This window comes from Podarcis liolepis (genome assembly GCF_965112155.1).
Source record: "Podarcis liolepis genome assembly, chromosome: 5".
In the NCBI taxonomy this organism is placed as follows: domain Eukaryota; kingdom Metazoa; phylum Chordata; class Lepidosauria; order Squamata; family Lacertidae; genus Podarcis; species Podarcis liolepis.
Genome location: NC_139556.1, coordinates 8,415,600 through 8,438,979, shown reverse-complemented (window position 1 = coordinate 8,438,979; position 23,380 = coordinate 8,415,600). Strand labels below are relative to the sequence as shown.

Sequence of the window (23,380 nt, the reverse complement as noted above, 5' to 3'; positions counted from 1 at the left end):
AAGGGATAGACAGGAAGTCTAGTGTGTTGGCATGTATATGATTTGGGGGGGGATTGTTTTTGTTTTTTCTCTTTGTTCTTTCTTTCTTTTTTTGTTTCATTTTCTTTCTAGGTATATAAAATTTGTATATCATTTTTGTATACATGTTGGAAATTATATTATAGTAAGTCCTGCAATGTAATACGACAATGTTTACCAATGTAATATAAGAATGTTAACAAATAAATAAAATGCAAATTCAAAAAAACAAAAACAATAAAACAAATAGAAACTCCAGCGGGTGCAGAATACTGCAGTGAGGCTCCTCACGGGGTCTCTGCCATGGGAGCATATTCACCCAGTGCTTTTTCAGCTGCACTGGCTCCCGGTGGAGTACAGGGTCAGATTTAAGGAGCTGGTTTTGACCTTTAAAGCCCTTCACGGCCTAGGACCCTCGTACCTACGGGACCGCCTCTCCCGGTATGCCCCACGGAGAGCCTCAAGGTCCATAAATAGCAACACCCTAGTGGTCCCGGGCCCTAAGGAAGTTAGATTAGCCTCAACCAGAGCCAGGGCCTTTTCAACACTGGCTCCGGCTTGGTGGAACGCTCTGTCTCATGAGACCAGGGTCCTGCAGGATCAGATTTCTTTCCGCAGGGCCTGTAAGACAGAGTTGTTCTGCCTGGCCTTTGGCTTGGAGTCAATTTGATTCCCTCCCCCTCTTTCTTTTCCCCTTTTCCTCCTGTGATGAGGCTGCATTTTTAATATTTTAATGTTTCAATATTTTAATGTTGTATTTTAATCTTGTTTTCAAGTTGTATTCATTCAACTTGTTTTTATTATTGCTTGTTAGCTGCCCTGAGCCCGACCGTGGCTGGGGAGGGCGGGGTATAAATAAAAATTATTATTATTATTATTATTATTATTATTATTATTATTATTATTAATGTAATGCACACAGCGGAGATAGCCATAAATTAGCCAAAATCCACCTCCAAAATAAAAACAATGCACTTTTGTTTCTTACATTTGCTAGTGTTTCTTTCCCTACTGGCTGTCCCCTGGGAAAGGAAGGTGTTTGTTCAGATGATGATTCTGTTTGGATCTCATTCATTTCCAGTTCTGGCAAGTTAGTTTCATCTTCTTCAGACCATTTGGTTAGTGTCCTGTCTCCCGGTCTATTTAGAAGCTGGGGCAGGTGATCTTCTTCAATTGATATTAGTCTTTGTAGAGGCCTTCTTTGAGTCAGTCCCTCACCGGCAGCAGAATCAGAATCAAATGAAAGATACCCATTCAAACCAGTGGAATTTCTTCTCCTTTCAGTGTTAAATGTATCGTCGTCTTCTGAAGACTGGCTAGAAAAAGCATTATGAAACATAACGTATTTTAAACTCTCTACACCACATCTCTGTATCATTTAAACTCTCCTTATCACATCTCTATATCACGTTGGATGTCTGTACAAATTTAATTCGGAACTTTGAAATTGAAATTTGGGTTCATATTTTGAATATGTTTTGAATATGAACCCTATCTGAACAGGACAGCAAAGAAATATAAAAGCAATCTATATTTCTGTATGGAGAAAAACTATATAGATGCAGGAACAGTATCTAACTACAGTACATTCTGCACCCTACGTTAAGAATAAATGCGCGCAATAGCAAAACTAAGACCTTACCTTTTTGGCAAAGCCTTTTTCTCCATATATTTGCCGATGATCGAGCCTGACCTTTCTTTCCACCTTGCAGTTGGAACATTCTTACATTTCTGTAGAAATATTATAGAAACTGCCTCAAAATGAGTTACATAAAATGGCAGACTCAACACTATTTTCAGAGCAGTATACTCCTGTGAAGGGACGTGGGTGGCGCTGTGGGTTAAACCACAGAGCCTAGGACTTGCTGATCAGAAGGTCGGCGGTTCGAATCCCAGTGACGGGGTGAGCTCGCGTTGCTCAGTCCCAGCTCCTGCCAGCCTAGCAGTTCGAAAGCATGTCAAAGTGCAAGTAGGTACCGCTCCGGTGGGAAGGTAAACGGTGTTTCCGTGTGCTGCTCTGGTTTCGCCAGAAGCGGCTTAGTTATGCTGGCCACATGACCCGGGAGCTGTCTGCGGACAAACGCCGGCTCCCTTGGCCTATAGAGCAAGATGAGCGCCGCAACCCCAGAGTCGGCCACAACTGGACCTAATGGTCAGGGGTCCCTTTACCTTTTTATACTCCTATTAAGGTGTCATTTAAACAGTGGATGAGGAGGGGTGGAACTATACAAGCATCCTACTGTGCTCCTGTGGGACAGCCATTCATTTCAATGGCATTTGCACATGAGAACTTTCCATAAATTGTGTTCTGGATCTACATCAGCAAGGAAACTTCCCTGTCTCTTGGTCCACCCCTTAGCTAGTTGACAAAAGATGTTCTGTTAGGGCTAGATTTGCGGGCTCATGTTCTTGGATGTACCCTAGAAAGGCCTGGGGATATCAACCTTTGGAATATCTGAGCGCCAAGAGAAAATGGAAACCACATGAGCATTAAAGGCACCAAGATGGGAATGGGTGCAGGGAAGGAGGTGAAAACAGAAAACCAGAAGTGGGATTCGGAATAATCAGAAAAACAAATATGCAAGGATCTTTGGAAGAGAGGAGCTCGTGCCCAAATTGTTGCCTCCTGCAGATTGATAATACACCAATGCCCCAAATCACCTGAAAGTACAGTAGTTTTCCGTGTCTAAGATAATTTTTTTTATTATAAAATAATGTTTAAAATTGGGGGGCATCTTATACACGGATAGTGCAGAGGGGGGACGGGTGACTGGTTGCAGCCTTGAGCAGGAGATTGTCAGCGGCGATTGGTGGCTGTGGCAAGGGCTGCTGTCGATTGGCTGCTGTGGCAGCAATTGGGCGGGTGATTGGTGGCTTCAACGACGCGTGCGATTGGCAGCGTCGGTCAGGTGTGTGATAGATTTTCGGCAATCAAAAAAAGCTCAACAACTCTGGGCAATCTTCCCCTATTTTCTTAATTTAGAGTCTCCGAAAATAGGGATCGTCTTATACACAGGAGTGTGTTATACACGGAAAAATATGGTATTGTATTTGGTTTTTGATGATGTTGTTAGCGCTTGTGGTAAAAGTGGGTGCAAATAAGAGTCGTCAACAGGCTCATCTCAGCTATCTGCCAATCACCCATTCCCACCACCCTTCTGAGTAATACCCCTCCCCACCTTCTCACTATATAGAAGGATCTGGCAACTTCTGTTTCAGTGTATTTGAAGAAGTGTGCATGCACACGAAAGCTCATACCAAGAACTAACTTAGTTGGTCTTTAAGGTGCTACTGGAAGGATTTTTTTTTATTTTGCAAATAAAATGTGCACATTTGTGAATCAGTAACACAGGAAGTCGCCATCTACAAAGTCCGGCAACTGGTCCATCTGGCTCAGAACAGACGGGCAACAACTTGCCAGGGATTCTTGCAGGAAACTGTCCTAGGCCCTCTTGCAAATGTCGGGATTTGAATTTGGGACCTTCTGCATGCACAGAAGGTGCTCTTCCACTTAACTACAGAGGTGTGTCGCCACAATATAGTTAAGAATCTGTCAAGGCTAAGAAAAAAACCACACGTTTTATGAGAAGGTAGTCTGGGGCTGCCCACTCACCTGTAAACATTCGTCGTGTTCATCTCTCAGATATTTGTTCCTTTCTCTGCAGTGGTGGGGCACAAAAAGAAAGGAAAACAACATGGAACTTACAACATATCCTCCAACTCTACCCGCTTATCAGTGGGGGAGTCCAGTGTGTCAAGAAATTGATATGGTATTGTGGTAAGAAAGCTGAGAGGATATTAAACCAAACCGTATTACAGGGGAATCCCAGCTTACACGGTGATTCTGTTCTGTGGGATGTACAGTGGTGCCTTGCAAGACGAAAAGAATCCGTTCTGTGATTCTCTTCGTCTAGCGGGTTTTTTCGTCTTGCGAAGCAAGCCCATTGAAGGATTAGCGGATTAGCGCTATTAGGGGCTTTTAGTGGCTTATCTGCTGATCGGATCAGTTGATAAGCGGCTTAGCGCTATTGGCGGCTTTTAGCGGCTTATCTGCTGATCGGATCAGCTGATAAGCGGCTTAGCGGCTTAGAAAAAGGGGGGGGACCAGCAGGAACTTGCAAGACATTGTCGTTTTGCGAAGCAAGCCCATAGGAGATTCGTTTTGCGAAGCACCTCCAAAACGGAAAACTCTTTCGTCTAGCGAGTTTTCTGTCTTGCGAGGCATTCGTCTTGCGGGGCACCACTGTACACAAGTCCAGTCCAGTTTGCCCCGCCCTGCTCCACCCCCCTTCAACGCTGAGAATGGCATGCATGTGAGCAGTCATACCCATGCTGATTGCATGCGAGTGGGGAGTTGCCTGTATTGAGGTTTTATAATATTTGCTCTGATTCCCGCTGCTGGCAGGGGTGGATTTATCGCACCTTATTTTCTTACCTTAAAAAGTCCAGCTGCTTCAGGAGCCCTGACTTCTCCCTCTGTAGCATTTCTGTCACTCTGTAAACCTCACTGAAGGAGACAAATAAAAAGCATCACAATAAAACCTAATAATAACCATTCTTAGAGAACTGGGATCTTTGTTCTGGATTTAGTGTTGGGGTTTTTGTAACAATAACCGGCAACCTTAGGGACGCAGGTGGCGCTGTGGTCTAAACCACTGAGCCTTGGGCTTGCCGATCAAAAGGTCGGCGGTTCGAATCCCCGCGGCGGGTTGAGCTCCTGTTGCTCGGTCCCAGCTCCTGCCAACCTAGCAGTTCAATAGCATGCCAAAAAGTGCAAGGAGATTAATAGGTACCACTCTGGCAGGAAAATAAAAGGGTTAGGGTTTCGTGGCCGACTCTGGGGTTGCGGCGCTCATCTTGCTTTATTGGCCGAGGGAGCCGGCGTACAGCTTCCGGGTCATGTGGCCAGCATGACTAAGCTGCTTCTGGCGAACCAGAGCAGCGCACGGAAACGCCGTTTACCTTCCCGCTGGAGCGGTACCTATTTATCTACTTGCACTTTTGACGTGCTTTCAAACTGCTAGGTTGGCAGGAGCAGGGACTGAGCAACGGGAGCTCACCCCATCACGGGGATTCGAACCGCCGACCTTCGGATCGGCAAGTCCTAGGCTCTGTGGTTTAACCCACAGCGTCCCCCACGTCCCGTAATCAATAAAGTCACGGCCTAATTCAACCCAATACCAGTCCCCTGTGTTCATTCTTGTGGCCCTCCCTTCACCTGTTATGTGCCTGTGTCAGCAATGCAAATTGGACACATTAAGCTGTATTCCAGCTCTGGGAACCACTCACATTTCCTTTTCTTCCTGCAGTTTTTTGGCCTCATCCTGGAGCATCTGCAAGTGCTGCTGTGCAATGAGGAGCTCCTGGGATGTTCTCTCCAGTTCTTCCAGCAGCCCTTTGTTTGTAAGCTTCAGCTTGGTATTTTCTACTTTGGTCTCCTGCTTGTCATTGTGCAGCTCTTTAAATTGTCCCTCTAACTGGATGGGAAAGAAAAAAAACAACAAATGTATTTTAAAAGTCAATCAAGTTCATTTTTTAACTGAATGGATTGGAAACAGCAACCATAGTGCTATTAAATTTGTTTATGTGTGTGTATGCAAATTATGATGAAAATCCAGCATGATCATACTTGACTTCATAAGAGGAAACTTTACGCAAATGAAGTGATTGGAAAAGAAAGGAACAGAAAAGCCAAGGGAGTCAAATCTCTCCAAAATGCTAGGGAGCTGTTTAAAAACACAGTATTAAAAGTTCAGCTGAAATGTATAATGTATGTCAAGAAAGCAACCCAGAGACAAAAAGATGTTAGTGTGCTTAACAACTAAAGTCAAAGAAGCTATTAGGCGCAAGAAAACTTCCTTTCAGAAATGGAAGTATTGTTCATACGAGAACAAAAAGAAACAAAGTTTTATGTTAGATGGCAGCTGCTTTCATTCTGACTTGCCTTTGTCACAATCAGTGCTGTTTCTGTTCAACTGCAGTTCAGTTTCTGCTAAATACTAAGTTATTCATCTAACTGTCAGCTATTTAACATAGGTTACGCAAGTTATGCTCCTTATTTACCTAACTTGGGTAACTTATATTCATGTCAGATTAAAGGAAAAATCAAAACATTGCAAAAAGAAACCATTGGATACGTATCAGGAACGCACTCTTTCAAAGATAGCTGCAAACAGATGAAGACAGAACAGCACAAAGCAGCCTTTTGGTGGTTTACCAAGCTGCTTTACCAAGAAAGCAAAAAACAAAATGGTATCCTGCTGTAATAAATATAATTACAATTCTCCCACTCGCATGTCAAGTTTTGCCAAGCAAGCAAGCAAGCAAACAAAACTTTCTCTGTATCTGCATCTCACTTACTCTTTTCTGTTTCTCAGTCAGTTGTTCCATTTCCTGCTCTTTTGCTGTAAGCTTATGCTCCAGATCCTGACTTCGGGACTGAAACCTTTCTGTGTCCTGTAAAATTAGAAAAAATTATTGTTAAGAGCACCAGGGTATTAATTAAGACGTCTAGGCATGTGATCATGTTCCCAGTATTCAATCTGTATATTATAACCACTTTTTGCCCGTTTAATAATGCAATCTTTGTTGAAATTTGAAATGCAAGAAGAACACATTAAACGGTTATAAATTTTTGCAATAACATATTCGTCATCTGTACACAGTTGGTTTTGAAATATCATTTTCTGTTCTATATCAAAGGTCTTTTTATCCAACTTAAATCTCTCTGTTAATTGTAAATGAGAAAAAACAACTGAAGGCCATAAACTGCTATTAACTGTTTCCTTGTTTTAATTTTACAGTCTCTTTGACTCCACTCTACTAACTCTTGATAAGTTAACCATTTCTCTTTGCCTGTCTCCTCTTTTCTAGGAAACGGTTCTTGTGTTGAAATCCATAAGGGTAATCTTTGCACATAACCTATATTTATTTCTAGTCCAAATTCTTAATATGGTGTTGTTGTTGTTGTTTAGTCGTTTAGTCGTGTCCGACTCTTCGTGACCCCATGGACCAGAGCACGCCAGGCACTCCTGTCTTCCACTGCCTCCCGCAGTTTGGTCTGACTCACTGTCCAACCATCTCGTCCTCTGTTGTCCCCTTCTCCTTGTGCCCTCCATCTTTCCCAGCATCAGGGTCTTTTCCAGGGAGTCTTCTCTTCTCATGAGGTGGCCAAAGTATTGGAGTCTCAGCTTCAGGATCTGTCCTTCCAGTGAGCACTCAGGGCTGATTTCCTTCAGAATGGAGAGGTTTGATCTTCTTGCAGTCCATGGGACTCTCAAGAGTCTCCTCCAGCACCACAATTCAAAAGCATCAATTCTTCGGCGATCAGCCTTCTTTATGGTCCAGCTCTCACTTCCATACATCACTACTGGGAAAGCCATGGCTTAATATGGTACATCTAACAAAATATCACACGCATATTGTACAAGAATATGAGCAAGGGTTGTGTGCATTAAATATCAGCTTACTTCACTTTGCATGGGTTTTTTGTTGTCTGTTCTCCCTACTTGAGATAAATCATTTAAATCAGTGTCTCATATCTCTATGTCTATGCTCTTTGGTTCAAATGAACTTGCGTCTTCACTCTCCTTATTTTTTTAAACATATTTTTATTAAAGATTTCTTGGTTTACAAAAGTATGTGCAATGTCTCTTTTTTCAAGTTACATTTTCTATAGATCAGTTTCATTTGCTGAGAAATTAGTGTTACATTAGGAAGAAAAGGGGGGAAGAGGTGGAGGGGGCCGTGGTGAGTGGGGGTGGCGTGGCGATGTTTCTATTCTACTTAATGTATGTGTGGAGTTTTGTGTCAGTGTCGCTTGTGTGGGTTCTCTTTACTGTTTGCTTGTGTTTCTTTGGTGGTGAGAGAGGTTGGGGTTGGACTAGGGTGTGGTTGTTTGTTTGTGACTGGCTGTGGTGAACTTTGTTTGCATGTGTGAGTGGGGTGGGTGGGTGTTTTTGAGTCAGGTCAGCCATATTGATTTGTACAGTGGTGCCTCGCAAGACGAAAAGAATCCGTTCCGCGAGTCTCTTCGTCTTGCGGTTTTTTCGTCTTGCGAAGCAAGCCCATTAGCGGCTTAGCGGCTTAGCGCTATTAGCGGCTTAGCGGGCTTAGCGGATCAGCTGATAAGCGGCTTAGGATCAGCTGATAAGCGGCTTAGCGGCTTGGGGAAAAGGGGGGAAGGGAAAAAAACCTGCAGGAACTCGCAAGGCATTGTCGTCTTGCGAAGCAAGCCCATAGGAAATTCGTTTTGCGAAGCACCTCCAAAACGGAAAACCCTTTCGTCTAGCGGGTTTTCCGTCTTGCGAGGCATTCGTCTTGCGGGGCACCACTGTATACTGTTGGTGGATTCTTGCCGTTGTCTTGTTGGGCTGTGTATTTGATAAAGGGGAGCCATACCGGGGTGAAGGTGTCTTCTTCGATTTGTGCCAGTGTCAGTTTCAGTTTATTGGTTAATTTTTCTAGTAGGGCTGTTTCCCATACTATTTGGTACCATTGGTCCATGTTGACTCCTGACAGGTTTCTCCAGTGTCTGGCTATGATGCTTCTGGCTGCTGAGAGTAGGTGGGTTATGTGCTCTTTGTGATGTGAGTGGGCATTATAATCTTGGGAGATGTTTAGTAGGGCCAGTTCTGGGGTGACTTCTAATACTTGCTTAGTTATTTTACATACCGTATTTTTCGCCCTATAGGATGCACTTTTTCCCCTCCAAAAATGAAGGGGAAATGTGTGTGCGTCCTATGGGGCGAATGCAGGCTTTCGCTGAAGCCTAGAGAGCGAGGGGGGCCGGTGCGCACCGACCCCTCTCGCTCTCCAGGCTTCAGGAAGCTATCCGCTAGCTGTGGGAGACCCAGCTCTCGCACGGCTAGCGAAGACCTTGCCGGCACCCAGAAGCTTGGGGCGCACTGAGCTCCGCACGCCCCAAGCTTCAGGATTAGCGCAGCGCTCTGCTAGCTGTGGGAGAGCCGCGCGAAGTCATGTGACTCTCCCACGGCTAGTGGAGACCTTGCCGGCACCCAGAAGCTTGGGGCGTGCTGAGCTCCGCATGCCCCAAGCTTCAGGATTAGCGCAGCGCCCGGGGGGGGGGGAATAAAATTTTTTTCCTTTATTTCCCCCCCAAAAAACTAGGTGCATCCTATGGGCCGGTGCGTCCTATGGGGCTAAAAATACGGTATTTCTCGTATGGTTGTTGTCCAGAATAGTTGGATTTTGAGGCACTCCCACCACATGTGGAGGTATGTGCCTGTGGAGGTGCACCCTCTCCAGCATTTTGGTGAGGTTCCTGGGTATATTAGTGCTAGTTTCCTTGTGTTAGGCACCACCTGTAAGTGAGTTTCAGAGTGAGTTCTTTCCTTTTCGTTGATTATTACAACATTAGAGCAGAAATCCATGATAAAATGCTGCAAATAAGGAACTTGCCTTCAAAAGGAATTTTTCTTTCTCATTTTTGATCTGCTGTTCCATTTCCTCATAGAGATGCTGAATTTCCTCATCATAGGCGGCAATCTTCCTAGACAGAAAGAGAAAAGTACATCAGGTGAAATTCTTGCTGTAGTAGTGGCTTTTGGATTCATATATAAGGAGCCAATCGCACATTTTTACTTCTGAGTACCTGTGTGTGTGTATGTTTCAGTGGGAGGAGGAAGATTTCGCTGAATAAAAGTTGTGTTGTGCTAAATTCTGTCCCTCGTGCAATTATTACTTCATTCCGTTTTTTCTCTTTATTCAGCTCTTCAGCCAAAACAGGCTTCCAAATCATGAAAATAGGGTAGGTTACCCACCAGCCAGAGTTACCTTGTTTTTCAGAGCTGTGAGAACCTCATTTTCTCCTCTCTTCCTTTTCATTTTATTGTACAACTATGTGCAAAGCCAAGAGTCAGAGCAGGCGTCACAAATGTGCTGCCTGTAAGACTTTGTTAAGAGTGCTGTAACTTTGGTACCCCATAAATTATTGCAAGCTGTTGATCACCAATTACAATTGGTGGTCTGTGACAAAGAAAAAGAAAAACCTTTTAAGTGCACTTGTTAGTAATGCCCCCTCGACCCTTTCCTCCTAAAAGGTTTAAAGTTGTGAAAACCAAGTGCTTTGGGCTACCAGCACTCTATTCTCCCAGAGCCGAAACAGAAGTCTGAGGACAGGAAGATACATGGATGAAGAAGCAAGGTGTTTTAGTAAATATTTCCCGACCAACTTTGACCTCTTAACTCAGACGGAGCAATTTTTGAGAACCATTTCAGTAATTGAGAGGGCGGGCAGGCAGGGAGAGATAGGTTATAGTGATTTCCAGCGGTGGATGGTTGCCAAGAAAATCACCAGCAGTAGCAGCTCTTCCTTCTTTCTCGGTTAAACTTAGTTTTGCAGCGGGAACAGCCCAGCAGGTAAAGTTAAAGGTAAAGGACCCCTGGACGGTTAAGTCCAGTTAAAGGAGACTATGGGGTTGTGGCGCTCATCTTGGTTTCAGGCCGAGGGAGCCAGCGTTTGTCCACAGACAGCTTTCCAGGTCATGTGGCCAGCAGGACTAAACCATTTCTGGCGCAACGGAACATCATGATGGAAACCAAATCACACGGAAATGCCGTTTACCTTCCCACCGGAGCAGTACCTATTAATCTACTTGCACTTTTTGACGTGCTTTCGAACTACTAGGTTGGTAGGAGCTGGGACAGTGCAATGGGAGCTCACCCCATCGCGAGGATTTGAATCACAGACCTTCTGATTGGCAAGCCCAAGAGGCTCAGTGGTTTAGACCACAACGCCACCTGCACTGTTAAACTTAGTTTTGCAGTGGGAACAGCCCAGCATATCGAAGAGATGGATGGGAGGGAAGTAGCTGCCTCTTGTGGCAGCAACAAAACTGTTTAAGAAAGACAACAGGAGGGGCAGGTGCTTTTGTCACTGCTTTTCCAGGCAAAACACTGGAAACTGTTAGGATTTTCTCTCTCACACCCCCACACATACTTTGGTCCACCTCCATCCCCAAATCTGTGATGACAAAGTGCTACACAGAACCTTAGTGCTGTTGTTAGTCGCTTAGTCGTGTCTGATTCTTCGTGACCCCATGGACCAGAGCACGCCAGGCACTCCTGTCTTCCACTGCCTCCCGCAGTTTGGTCAAACTCATGCTGGTAGCTTCGAGAACACTGTCCAACCATCTCATCCTCTGTCGTCCCCTTCTCCTTGTGCCCTCCATCTTTCCCAACATCAGGGTCTTTTCCAGGGAGTCTTCTCTTCTCATGAGGTGGCCAAAATATTGGAGCCTCAGCTTCACGATCTGTCCTTCCAGTGAGCACTCAGGGCTGATTTCCTTAAGAATGGATACGTTTGATCTTCTTGCAGTCCATGGGACTCTCAAGAGTCTCCTCCAGCACCATAGTGCTTACTTACCTTAAGTAAGTACTTACCTTAGTGCTACTCAAAGCAAACTGCTACCCTGAGCCCTGGCAAGACAAAACCTATGGGTGCTTTTGCACCAGCTATTTACTTCCTATCTGCCCCCCCCCCAAGCATTTAGGATATCATAAAAAGCACTAACCTATTCAGGACACGCTCCAATTCACTCTTCTCATTATCAGCTTCTTGAAGCTGAGAGAAAACTTTTGTCAGGAACTCTTCAAAACTAGACAGTAAATGTGGCTCATCTTTCCTCAGGTGAGACCAGAGTTGCTTTATGTCACTCTCGCTGGAGAAAGAAAGAAAAAGGAATCTGTGTTACTTGCAGGGTTCCTGTAGCAGCAAAAGTTTCAGCATTTGTGTATCGCAAAGCAAAAATCACAATCGCTATTATAGTCATGAGGCCTATTATATGCTTACCGCCACGATGAAATTATAAAATCAGGACAATGTATCCTATCAATATGAAAGTTGGCAGGGATAATTGACCTTGTGAGAGGCATGATAGGATAAAATTATAAAAGAAAGAATGGTCAAGGAATAATAATAATAATAATAATTATTATTATTATTATTATTATTATTATTATTATTATTATTATTCCCTGCCCATCTGGCTAGGTTCCCCACTCTGAGTGGCTCACAGCACATATCAGAACATACTAAAACACCAGACATTAAAAAACTTCCCGATGCTGGGCTGAGGTGAGTTTTTATGCTCATCCAAAACGTAACAGAAAAAGGAGAAATTGAAGGTAAGATTTTTGTCATATTTTAGCAGAGTCCTGTGGTGCCACCTGGTAGGTTTATCTGCTAGTCTCAGAATGACTAAGTGCAAAAATAGAAGATGGAAAAAGCTCATTTTCTCCTGCTTGGGATGGTAGGACCAAAACAAATAGCTTGAAATTATGACCTGCTTTAAAGCAAAGATTGGATGCTGTCCTGTGGAGCTTTCAGCAACCAAAGGAAGGGACTTAAGCTGACTGTCTTTGCTTTGCTCTGTTCTTTATTACTTCATCCTATTAATAAAACCTGTTTCTTAAACAACTGGCCTGGTGTGTTTTGGGTCCATATCTAAAAACAACCTCTGCCCCTTGGCTGAACAACGCCCCTGTAGCTTAAGTTCATTAGCTGCAGTCCTGCCCTCTGGGGAGGCTGAAGACAATTCGTTGTACTTGTCTTTGTGACAATAATTCGGGTGTTTGAAAACTGCCTTCATGTCTCCCTCGCAGAGTTACCCACTCTATGCTAAACATACTGGTTCTTCATGGACCTTATTTTGCATGACTTGGTTGTCCTCCTCTGAATCTGTTCCCATTTGCCTGAGGAGTGGCATCACCCATGGCTGCACTGGGCCTTCCTGCGGCTGCTGTGAGCCACGCCAGACCTCGCCAGGCCTCCCCGCAACTGCAGTGGGTTTCGTGGCCTCCTCCTGCTGTGTGACGTCACACATGCGCATCATATGCATGACATCACACATGCGACAGCCCCCCAAAAGTTGGGCGGAACTTGGCACTTATGGTTCACTTCTCTGCGTCCAAGCACTCCATGAAGCGGGGAGGCCAAAGGGGAATAGGAAGGCTCCAAAAAGACTGAACCTGTGAATTTAGCTCTGAATTAGCTGCTTAATGTACTGAAATGGAGACCTCTGTGAAACCTCAAGACAAAGAAACGTAGAGTTTAGGGCTGCAGGGCTGCACAGAAGGTAAGCAACAGGACCGAGAGGAACCACAGCTTTCTTGTTTTCTGCTGCACTGAGAGATTTGGTGTCCAAATTGCCAAGTGGAAATCCTAAAGAATGTCGCTCTTTGTGTTGTGTCTTTTTCACAGTTATCTTGCAGGTGCAGATAGGTGATACTGCACATACAACCTGAGATGGTACAGCCCCCAAAGTACAGCGCCGTGTGATTCTTGTGATTCTCGGTTGTTTTTTGACAACACTTACTCTTCTAAGATATTGTTAGCGCCAAGCCTCTCCATAAGATTCGAGAACTGATATTCCTCTTCATTGCTTTCCATGCTGTTTTGTTTCCATTCAGACTGATACACATTTTCAGTTTCACATTCTTGTGTGTCGGAAACAGATGCCGTCCGACCCAACAAAAACTGACCTACAAATTAAAAAGAGTTCATTTTTAGAGGAGGGTTTTCCTCTGGTGGCAGATGACAGAAACTACAACACCACGAGACCGGTGTAAAACAAATCAAATAAAGGTTTTATTACAAAAACAACAAAGCTTTTGGGTGTTTTCTCTCTGCAGGCAAAATTGAAATTGCAACTTTTCCTCCTTTTGTAGTCATGACCAGCTGTACCTAATCTGCCCAGAGCTCACGCCCAGAACTCACAGAAACAGTTCTTAAAGTTACAAACATCTTTACTGTTTCTTTGCAGAATGACTCCCAACATTCATCTGATAAAATGTTTGGCCCTCAGGATAATTCCAAGGAATTGAAAATATTGACTTACAACAGCCTGGAAAATGAACTACGTAACTCTCAAAACTAGGTTCTACAAGGTAAAGGTAAAGGTAAATGTAAAGGATCCCTAGACGGTTAAGTCCAGTCAAAGGCGACTATGGGGTTGCGGCGCTCATCTTGCTTTCAGGTCGAGGGAGCCAGTGTTTGTCCACAGACAGCTTTCTGGGTCATGTGGCCAGCAGGACTAAGCCACTTCCAGCGCAACGGGACACCGTTACGGAAACCAGAACACACGGAAACGCCGTTTACATTCCTGCCGCAGTGGTACCTATTTATCTACTTGCACGGGCGTGCTTTTGAACTGCTAGGTTGGCAGGAGCTGGGACAGAGCAATGGGAGCTCACGCCATCGCAGAGATTCGAACCGCCAACCTACTTATCGGCAAGCCCAAGAGGCTCAGTGGTTTAGACCACAGTGCCACCTGTGTCCCAGATTCTACAAGAGGAATGTTGTTGGACTCCCATTGGTTCCCGGCAGTCTGGTGAAGGATGGATGATGATGGAAGTTGTACTTCAACATCATCTGCAGGGCCAGATTTCCATTGGGTAAAATCAATAGGGTAAAAATCAAATCAATGGGTAAAATCAAATCAATTTCCATTGGGTAAAATCAATTGATGCTTTTGAATTCTGGCGCTGGAGGAGACTCTTGAGAGTCCCATGGACTGCAAGAAGATCAAACCTCTCCATTCTGAAGGAAATCAGCCCTGAGTGCTCACTGGAAGGACAGATCCTGAAGCTGAGGCTCCAAGACTTTGGCCACCTCATGAGAAGAGAAGACTCCCTGGAAAAGACCCTGATGTTGGGAAAGATGGAGGGTACAAGGAGAAGGAGACAACAGAGGACGAGATGGTTGGACAGTGTTCTCGAAGCGACCAGCATGAGTTTGACCAAACTGCGGGAGGCAGTGGAAGACAGGAATGCCTGGTGTGCTCTGGTCCATGGGGTCACGAAGAGTCGGACACGACTAAACGACTAATCAACAACAAAATCAATAGCCGTTGGTGAGGATGGCAGAGCTGTGGAGCCCCTCACCTGAAACTAGCATCACTGCAGCAGACTTAGATAGGGCAGGAGTGGAGCAGAGCAGCATTGAGGCCGAGGCGGAACTGGCCAAGTCAATCTGGAACTGGCAAGGGCACAGTCACAATATTGCAACTGCCCTGCCCCACCCTTGTCCCGTCCAAGTAAACTGCAGTGAGACAAGTGACAGGGAGGAGAGCTTCTCCCTCTCCCCAACCACCCAAGCCACGACGGGATAATCTGAACGAATGAATGGGTGTGCTCCGCGAGGCCACCAAATTAGCTGAGTGTGGCTATTTAGATCAGTTAATAGGTCATTGGCCCTGTTATAGCTGAAAGAGCGTCTCCACCCCCATCATTCAGCCCGGACACTGAGAGCCAGGTCCAAGGGCCTTCCCTCACTGCAAGAAGCAAGGTTACTTAGTGGCGCCCGCCCTGTGGAACGCCCTCCCAGCAGATGTCAAGGAAATAAACAACCACCTGACTTTTAGAAGACATCTGAAGGCAGCCCTGCTTAGGGAAGTTTTTTAATGTTTGATGTTTTATTGTGTTTTTAATATTCTGCTGGGAGCTGCCCAGAGTAGCTGGAGAAACCCAGCCAGATGGGCTGGGTATAAATAATAAATCATCATCATCATCATCAGAAAGGTCTTTGAAGCACCATTTTCATTTTAGAACTTACTAAATCCTGTGGAAAATTCCTCTGGAGTAAGTGAACCATTGCCATCTGCATCCAGAGTATCAAATACATTCTCCAGCTCTTCCAGACTAAGAGGTAACTCACCATGAAGCCTCTGAAATGACAAATTGTTCCTCGTATAAAAATGAATTTCAGTTAATGTAAATCTTAAAGTCAGACAACAACAAATAATTTAGATTTGCAGAAGATTGCCTGGTCAATTAAATGATGAAATGCTCCACAAAGCCGCATTGTACACTTTACCTGCATGTCACAACGAGCAATGAATCCTTTGCCTTCCACATCACAGATCTGAAAGCACTCGTGTGCTTTTGCTAACATATCCAGTTGTGCTCCTGAATTTCCATCTGTCGATTTGCTACTTTCTGCATTTTCTTGTCGCTCACGAGGAGCAATGACTCTTTTCTTTCTTTCCATCTTCACCGCTTTGATTGCAGAAGCATTTCAGGAAGCAACCATATAGTTTGGTCTCCAATTTCGGCCCCGCACCTGAATCTGAAAGAAATAAAACATATCTCAACATTGCTCTCCTTCATCTTTTAGCAACCACCGCTCTTTAGGTAGCTGCTGAAGCATAGCAGAAGGAAGGGGTCTCTTTTATTGAACAAAATGGCCACCACGATCTCTTCCTTTCATAGAGTGGACAACTCAAACTGCAAATAGGTCAATGAATGGAAAAGTGGGGCTGGGGAAGATGGAGCACATCTAGAAATTATATCAAAAATAGAGCCAGCCTGATCAAAAATGGTAAACACAGAATTTTTACCTTTAATACTGTTATGAATTTGTGGGTGCCAGACAGTTATAATCTCTGGATTCAGGAAGTGTTAACAGCTAATTAAGACGGGCTGCCTTCCTGTTTTGAGGCAATCGCCTGGGTGATGGGCCATTAAGAGAACAAGGGATCAAGGGGCACGGTGTGAGACGTCTCCTCTCTAAACCAGAGTTTGGAGTAGAGAGATTATAGAATCATAGAATAGAATCATAGAATCATAGAGTTGGAAGAGACCACAAGGGCCATCGAGTCCAACCCCCTGCCAAGCAGGAAACACCATCAGAGCACTCCTGACATATGGTTGTCAAGCCTCTGCTTAAAGACCTCCAAAGGAGGAGACTCCACCACACTCCTTGGCAGCAAATTCCACTGTCGAACAGCTCTTACTGTCAGGAAGTTCTTCCTAATGTTTAGGTGGAATCTTCTTTCTTGTAGTTTGGATCCATTGCTCCGTGTCCGCTTCTCTGGAGCAGCAGAAAACAACCTTTCTCCCTCCTCTATTAGTAAGATTAGTAAGATGTGATGTGAATTAGAAGGAAAGCAACAAGCTACAAAGCCAGATAGGCGCAGAATGATATTTGATGTCTGTTTGAATGCAAGGCTGTAGCTATAGGAGAAGCACGACCCTTCTGAGGTGTTGATGCTGTGAGCTCCTCCACCGTAGGCTCAGGCTGTAAATATGTGTAAATAAACCATATATCCTAAAGACACCGCAGTCTCCGCTGTGCCTCATTCCCAAAAGGAAACAGAGATGCTGGATAAGTGCCTGGAACCCCTGACATATTGCACAACTCAGAGTTTGGGGTTGCGTGCAACAAAACCTTCTCCTATTATAGGGCTGGGGAATCTGTGGCCTCCCAGATGTTACTGTACTCCCGTTTCCATCAGCATGGCCAATGGTCAGGGATGATGGGAACTGTAGTTAGAAGCCCTCCCTAATTCTAATTCCTTCGTTCTAATCTATGTCGTTGCAATATTGTCCTCTGAACTCAATGTTTTTTCGTGTTTAAAGGTAAAGGACCTCTGACAGTTCAGTCCAGTCACGGACGACTCTGGGGTTGTGGCGCTCATCTCGCTTTACTGGCTGATGGAGCCGGCGTTTGTCAGCAGACATTTTTCTGTGTCATGTGGCCAGCAGGACTGGCAAAACCAGAGCAGCGCACGGAAATGCCGTTTAGAATAGAATAGAATTTATTATTTATACCCCGCCTATCCGGCTGGGTTTCCCCAGACACTCTGGGCGGCTTCCAACAAAGTATTAAAATACAGTGGTCTAAAAATAAAATAAAATAAAAACATCGTGGTCTGTTAAACATTTAAAGCTTCCCTAAAGAGGGCTGCCTTCAGATGTCTTCTAAAAGTCTGGTAGTTGTTTACCTTCCCGCTGGAGTGGTACCTATTTATCTACTTGCACTGTGTGCTTTCGAACTGCTAGGTTGGCAGGAGCTGGGACAGAGCAACGGGAGCTCACCCTATCATGGGGATTCGAACCACCAATCTTCCGATTGGCAAGCCCTAGGCTTAGTGCTTTAGAGCACAGCGCCACCCGCCTCCCTTTTTTCTTCATGTATAGTTCACAGGAAGAGTAGGATGTGCAGGTGGGACCTCCAACGCATGGAGGGGAGAACATTAAATGTTCACTGACAATTTTCAGACCATTTCACCCAGAACGTAAAAATGCACTGAGCACCATTTTTCATCCATCACCTGGTAATATATCAGACTTAACTAAATAGAAGCGCCTCCCTTTATATTACCTTTGCTTTTCGCTGTCCCGTGTTAGATCCTGTTTGTATAAAAGTGTAAACACAGGTCACTTAAGTCACAGGACAAGAGAATAAACTCTTAAGAGCCTTATCTCCAAACACGCTGCAGCAGCAAATAATTACTTAGGGTGGTTTCCACTTCTATAAACTCACTAGTGTTTCTTTTATAGTTCCTAATAGTTAATATAGTATAATATTGTTATGAGTTGGGGCAGCTGTATGCCTGAGCCCGCTTCTGATTCCTGGATCCAGCACGGATTCAATTCCTGGTATAGAAAGACTTGTTTCCTGGTGAGGTAATGACCCTCTAAATATGGGCCATTAAGCTAACAAAGGAAGTGGCTGTGTGCCAGATATCAAATGGGTGGGCCTTCCTCAACTCACTGGTTGTTAGAACGAGAAAGGCTAGAGTTAAGAGTTGAACTTAATGAGCTAGAACCTGGAAACTGGAAGCTGACAAGACTGCAGGCTGGGAGACAGAACCAGGCCTGGTTGCTGCTGGAATCCAAGGCTGTGGCTATTATTATTATTATTATTTATTAAATTTATATATACCCCCCTAAACCCGGGGGTCTCAGGGCAGTTCACGGAATAAAATCAAGATGTAAAACCACAAAATACATAATAAAAATAAAAGCAACAACCCAATAGCCCCCCCAAAAACCCCACACACATTTTAAAAGGGTATAGGATGTTGATCAGGTCAACCAAAGGCCTGGTTAAAAAGGAACGTTTTTGCCTTGTGCCTAAAGGTATACAATGAAGGCACCAGGCGAACTTCCTTGGGGAGAGCAGTGCCATCGAGAAGGATGCCATGGGTATACCATATATCATAAAGACACTACTGTTTCTGCTATTCCTCATTCTAAAGGAAACCAAATCCTGGGTCAAGGTGCCTGGAACGGCTGGAATTTTGCACTGCTCAGAGACTGGGGTGGCAGGCAACATTATACAGCAGTACCTAAGGACATGAGCTTTGAGCTAGCATGCTCATGTGTGGGAAGTGGCTGTGGCTCGCAAGCATGCGCCCTTGCCGGTTCAGAAACTCACATGTGCCTGTAGCATGTCTAAGTTAGGTGTGGGTGGGTGGGTGAGGAAACTGGTGTGACCACAGGAAACATGACGGCCACTTCAAGTGTGAGTTCATTCTGAGCGTTTCCACCAAGCCCCAAACTTTTTGTAACTAAAAGAAAGAAATATGGAAGATGGGAGAGAAAATAAGAATGAACAGAGAAAGGCATGGGAAAGAAGGAAGGAAGGAAGGAAGGAAGGAAGAGGAAGGAAGGAAGGAAAGAAGGAAAATAACACAGGAAGGAAGGAAGACAGGAAATTTGGGGAAATGAAAAATACAGCGAGTGAGCAAGAAAAATAGAAGTGCTTTGAAAAGAATGGGGGAGTAATGGGGTGTCCTCTGTTATCTGGGGTAATATTATCAACCTTCCTTGACCTATTAGTTGGGTACTGAGACTTCCCTTTCTCCACAAAGCATAACCACATACTCTTCAATGTTCCTCAGATGAAAATAGGGACATTTCTCACTCCCCCCTCCAGCTGACCCTCCTCAACACAGCAAATGAAGTGTTAGTTGAGAGAGATATTTCTACACACATATTTGATTTTTGATTTATTTTGGTTTTTTTGTCTCAATTTGGTGAGAGGATGCCATAACAACTAGAATTCATGGACATCCAATTGAGCCGAATGTTGGAAGATTCGGGAAAATCCTGAAAAGAAAATCCTTCTTCACCCAGAAGATGGTTAAACTATGGCACTCGATCCCACCAATGCCTAGGACTTGCCGATCAGAAGGTTGGCGGTTCGAATCCCCATGACGGGGTGAGCTCCTGTTGCTTGGTCCCAGCTCCTGCCAACCTAGCAGTTTGAAAGCACGTCAAAGTGCAAGTAGATAAATAGGTACCGCTCCAGCGGGATGGTAAACGGCATTTCCGTGCGCTGCTCTGGTTCACCAGAAGCGGCTTAGTCATGCTGGCCACATGACCCGGAAGCTGTACGCCGGCTCCCTCGGCCAATAAAGCGAGATGAGCGCCGCAACCCCAGAGTCGGTCACGACTGGACCTAATGGTCAGGGGTCCCTTTACCTTTCAAAACGTTTAGACGAATTCATGGAGGTGGAAAGGGCTCTTGATGGCTACTAGCCATGAGAGCTATGCTTTGCCTTCACAGCAACACTTCTAAATACCAGCAGCTGGAAAACTAAGGAGGGGAGGGATGTTCTTGGGTTCAAATCCTGTTTACAGGCTTCCCACAGAAATCTGGTTGGACACTGTGGGAACAGGATGCTGGATCAAATGGGCCATTGGCCAGATCCAGCAGGCTTTTCACAGAAGCATAGAATTGTAGAGCTGGAAGGGACCCCCAAGGGTCATCTAGCCCAACCCGCTGCAAAGTGGGAATCTCAAAAAACACCCATGGCAGATGGCCATCCAATCTCTGCTTAAAAACCTCCAAGGGAGGAGAGTCCACACCCTTCCATGGGAATCTGTTCCACTGTTCTTATGTCCTAATAATCTCAGGTTGCTGATCTATGTTTGAACCTATATCTATCTATTGATTCATTGTCAAACTTTTTATTCCACAGACATTAATGCACAGGGGATTTTGAGAAGGCAGGGGTTCACGTAGAATCATTCCTGCAACTGGAAACGTTTAATGAAAAATAGCTTTGATGTTTTTGCACTCAAGCAGTATATATTTTTTATTTATGAAATAAAATAAATAAATTAAACTCTTGATAAAAGGTGGGGTAGAAATAAATAAATGATAATGATAATAATAATTACAGTGGAGTCCCAAGCAAAGGGAAGATTCTAAGTGCATTTACCTAAGCCCACTTAAATACACCCTGCTAAATATGGGAATGTTTGATATCAAGCTAGCACATGGCAGCCCTGTTTAGGGAAGTTTTCAATGATTAATGTTTTACAGTGGTACCTCAGGTTAAGAACTTAATTCGTTCCGGAGGTCTGTTCTTAACCTGAAACTGTTCTTAACCTGAAGACCACTTTAGCTAATGGGGCCTCTGCGCTGCCGCTGCACAATTTCTGTTCTCATCCTAAAGCAAAGTTCTTAATCCGAGGTAGTATTTCTGTGTTAGCGGAGTCTGTAACCTGAAGCGTATTTAGCCTGAAGCGTATGTAACCCGAGGTATTGTGCTTTTCATTCTGTTGGGAGCCACCCAGAGTGGCTGGGGAAACCCAGTCAGATGGGTGGGATATAAATAATAAAATTATTATTATTAAGTATTATTATTATTATTAGGAAACCACTGCCTTAAAATTTTTATGCTGTCTAGTTGAACTAGTATTGGCAATTTTCAGGGATGAGTTGGAGGTTTGCCCCAGAAATGGATTTTTTATGTATTGGTTTTAACAACTACATACAGTGGTACCTCGCAAGACGAATGCCTCGCAAGACAAAAAACTCGCTAGACGAAAGGGTTTGTTGTTTTTTGAGCTGCTTCGCAAGACGATTTTCCCTATGGGCTTGCTTCGCAAGACGGAAACGTCTTGCAAGTTTGTTTCCTTTTTCTTAACACCGTTAATACAGTTGCGACTTGACTTCGAGGAGCAACTCATAGAACGCGGTGTGGTAGCCTTTTTTGAGGTTTTTGAAGACTTTGGTGATTTTTGAAGCTTTTCCAAAACTTTCCCGACACCGTGCTTCGCAAGACAAAAAAAATCGCAAGACAACAAAACTCACGGAACGAATTAATTTCATCTTGCGAGGCACCACTGTATACTACATGAGAATAATTATATACCCCCCTTTCTTCTGTTATGGAACCCAAGAAGCTTACATGTAATTCCCAGATAGTCAGTCATCCAGGCACTGACCGGACCCAGACCTGTTTAGCCATAGCAAGTTGATGGTCTCATGCACCTTCACACCATACCCTGGAATTGCACCCTTTTTAAGATGCTTCAACAACTTGGTTGACCTTACACATGCTTAGCTGTAAACAAGTCCCACTAAATGATATTCCCGAGCACTGCGTCACCAATTCCTGTAGTTCCAAACAATTCAGGGTGCAATCACATACTCACTTACCTGGGAGTAAGCCCCATTGAGTTTTGAATTCAGTGGAACTTACTCTGGAGTAGCCCCATTAAAAATGGCGGTGCAAATGGGCCTACGTGCTAGCTGCCCACATCAAAGAGAACAAAAAACCCTTTGCTTAAAGAAAGGGTGCCTATTTGATCAGGTTTAGAATATTCACCATATTTTTCGCTCTATAAGACGCACCAGACCACAAGACGCACCTAGTTTTTGGAGGAGGAAAACAAGAAAAAAAAATATTCTGAATCTCAGAAGCCAGAACAGCAAGAGGGATCAATATGCAGTGAAAGCAGCAATCCCTCTTGATGTTCTGGCTTCTGGGATAGCTGCGCAGCCTGCATTCGCTCCATAAGACGCACACACATTTCCCCTTACTTTTTAGGAGGGAAAAAGTGAGTTTTATAGAGCAGAAAATAAGGTATATTGTTATAATGAGAAAAGGAAGAGAAACAAAACCCACCGATGCTATTAAAACAGGTTGAGATTGCAACTAAATCTACATAACTTTTAGATTGTCCTGAATATCCGTTCTCCTCCCCTGACAACCCACCGAATAAAACTGCTCTCCTTTTCTTAACAGCACCTAGAAGGAAGTGCCATATTACTTGTCTTGTCATCTTCAGTGAGTTACGCTTACATCCTTTGAATTTACTCTAAGCAAGGGAGGCCCCGCACTGGATCTTCGACACAGGAAAGAGATTATGGCTTTGCCGCATTTCAACACATAAAAGACAGAGGAAGTGGAAACCAATGCTTCAGTAACAGACGTGTTCCAGTCGTTGCTGGCAAGCTCAATCCTTCAGCTAGCTTTGGCTTCAGCATATGTGTCATTAAACATTACTCTGCTTGCTTTCTGGCCAGTTATTTGTACTTTATTTTAAAACCCCCCGACAACTTACCTCTGCTCACTGCCCTGGAAGAACAAAATACATATCCGCAGATGGCTCTCGTGCAAAGGAACGCGCTCAGCCGCGTCCGGCTGCAAGTCCTAAGCTTGTTTTCTGAGGCTAGTTGTGTGCACATAGAGGAAGAAGGAAGAGCGAATCAGAGGGGGCAAAGCACTTCCAAAACATTGCTGAGTCAACATGAATTTTATACAAGAAGCTGTGGGCGGGACAGAGCGAGTCTAACCTGTTCTGCCTCTTCTTTTTC

The 23,380-nt window shown here is 44.4% G+C and overlaps 1 protein-coding gene across 3 annotated transcripts in view; it reads right to left on the bottom strand.

Moving 5' to 3' along the window:
* CRACR2A (calcium release activated channel regulator 2A) overlaps positions 1–23,380 on the bottom strand; it is a 47,358-nt gene that overhangs the window by 12,567 nt on the left and 11,411 nt on the right. For all 3 annotated transcript variants that reach the window (XM_083503357.1, XM_083503358.1, XM_083503359.1), the window contains exons 2-13: positions 23,128–23,235; positions 15,854–16,105; positions 15,593–15,704; positions 13,356–13,521; positions 11,553–11,699; positions 9,439–9,529; positions 6,379–6,474; positions 5,308–5,495; positions 4,454–4,525; positions 3,632–3,677; positions 1,661–1,749; positions 1,007–1,334 (exon numbers count right to left, since the gene is read on the bottom strand). In XM_083503357.1, coding sequence (XP_083359483.1) covers positions 1,007–1,334; positions 1,661–1,749; positions 3,632–3,677; positions 4,454–4,525; positions 5,308–5,495; positions 6,379–6,474; positions 9,439–9,529; positions 11,553–11,699; positions 13,356–13,521; positions 15,593–15,704; positions 15,854–16,027 — 1,509 coding nt within the window. In that variant the 5' untranslated portion in view covers positions 16,028–16,105; positions 23,128–23,235. The remainder of the gene's footprint in view (positions 1–1,006; positions 1,335–1,660; positions 1,750–3,631; positions 3,678–4,453; positions 4,526–5,307; positions 5,496–6,378; positions 6,475–9,438; positions 9,530–11,552; positions 11,700–13,355; positions 13,522–15,592; positions 15,705–15,853; positions 16,106–23,127; positions 23,236–23,380) is intronic.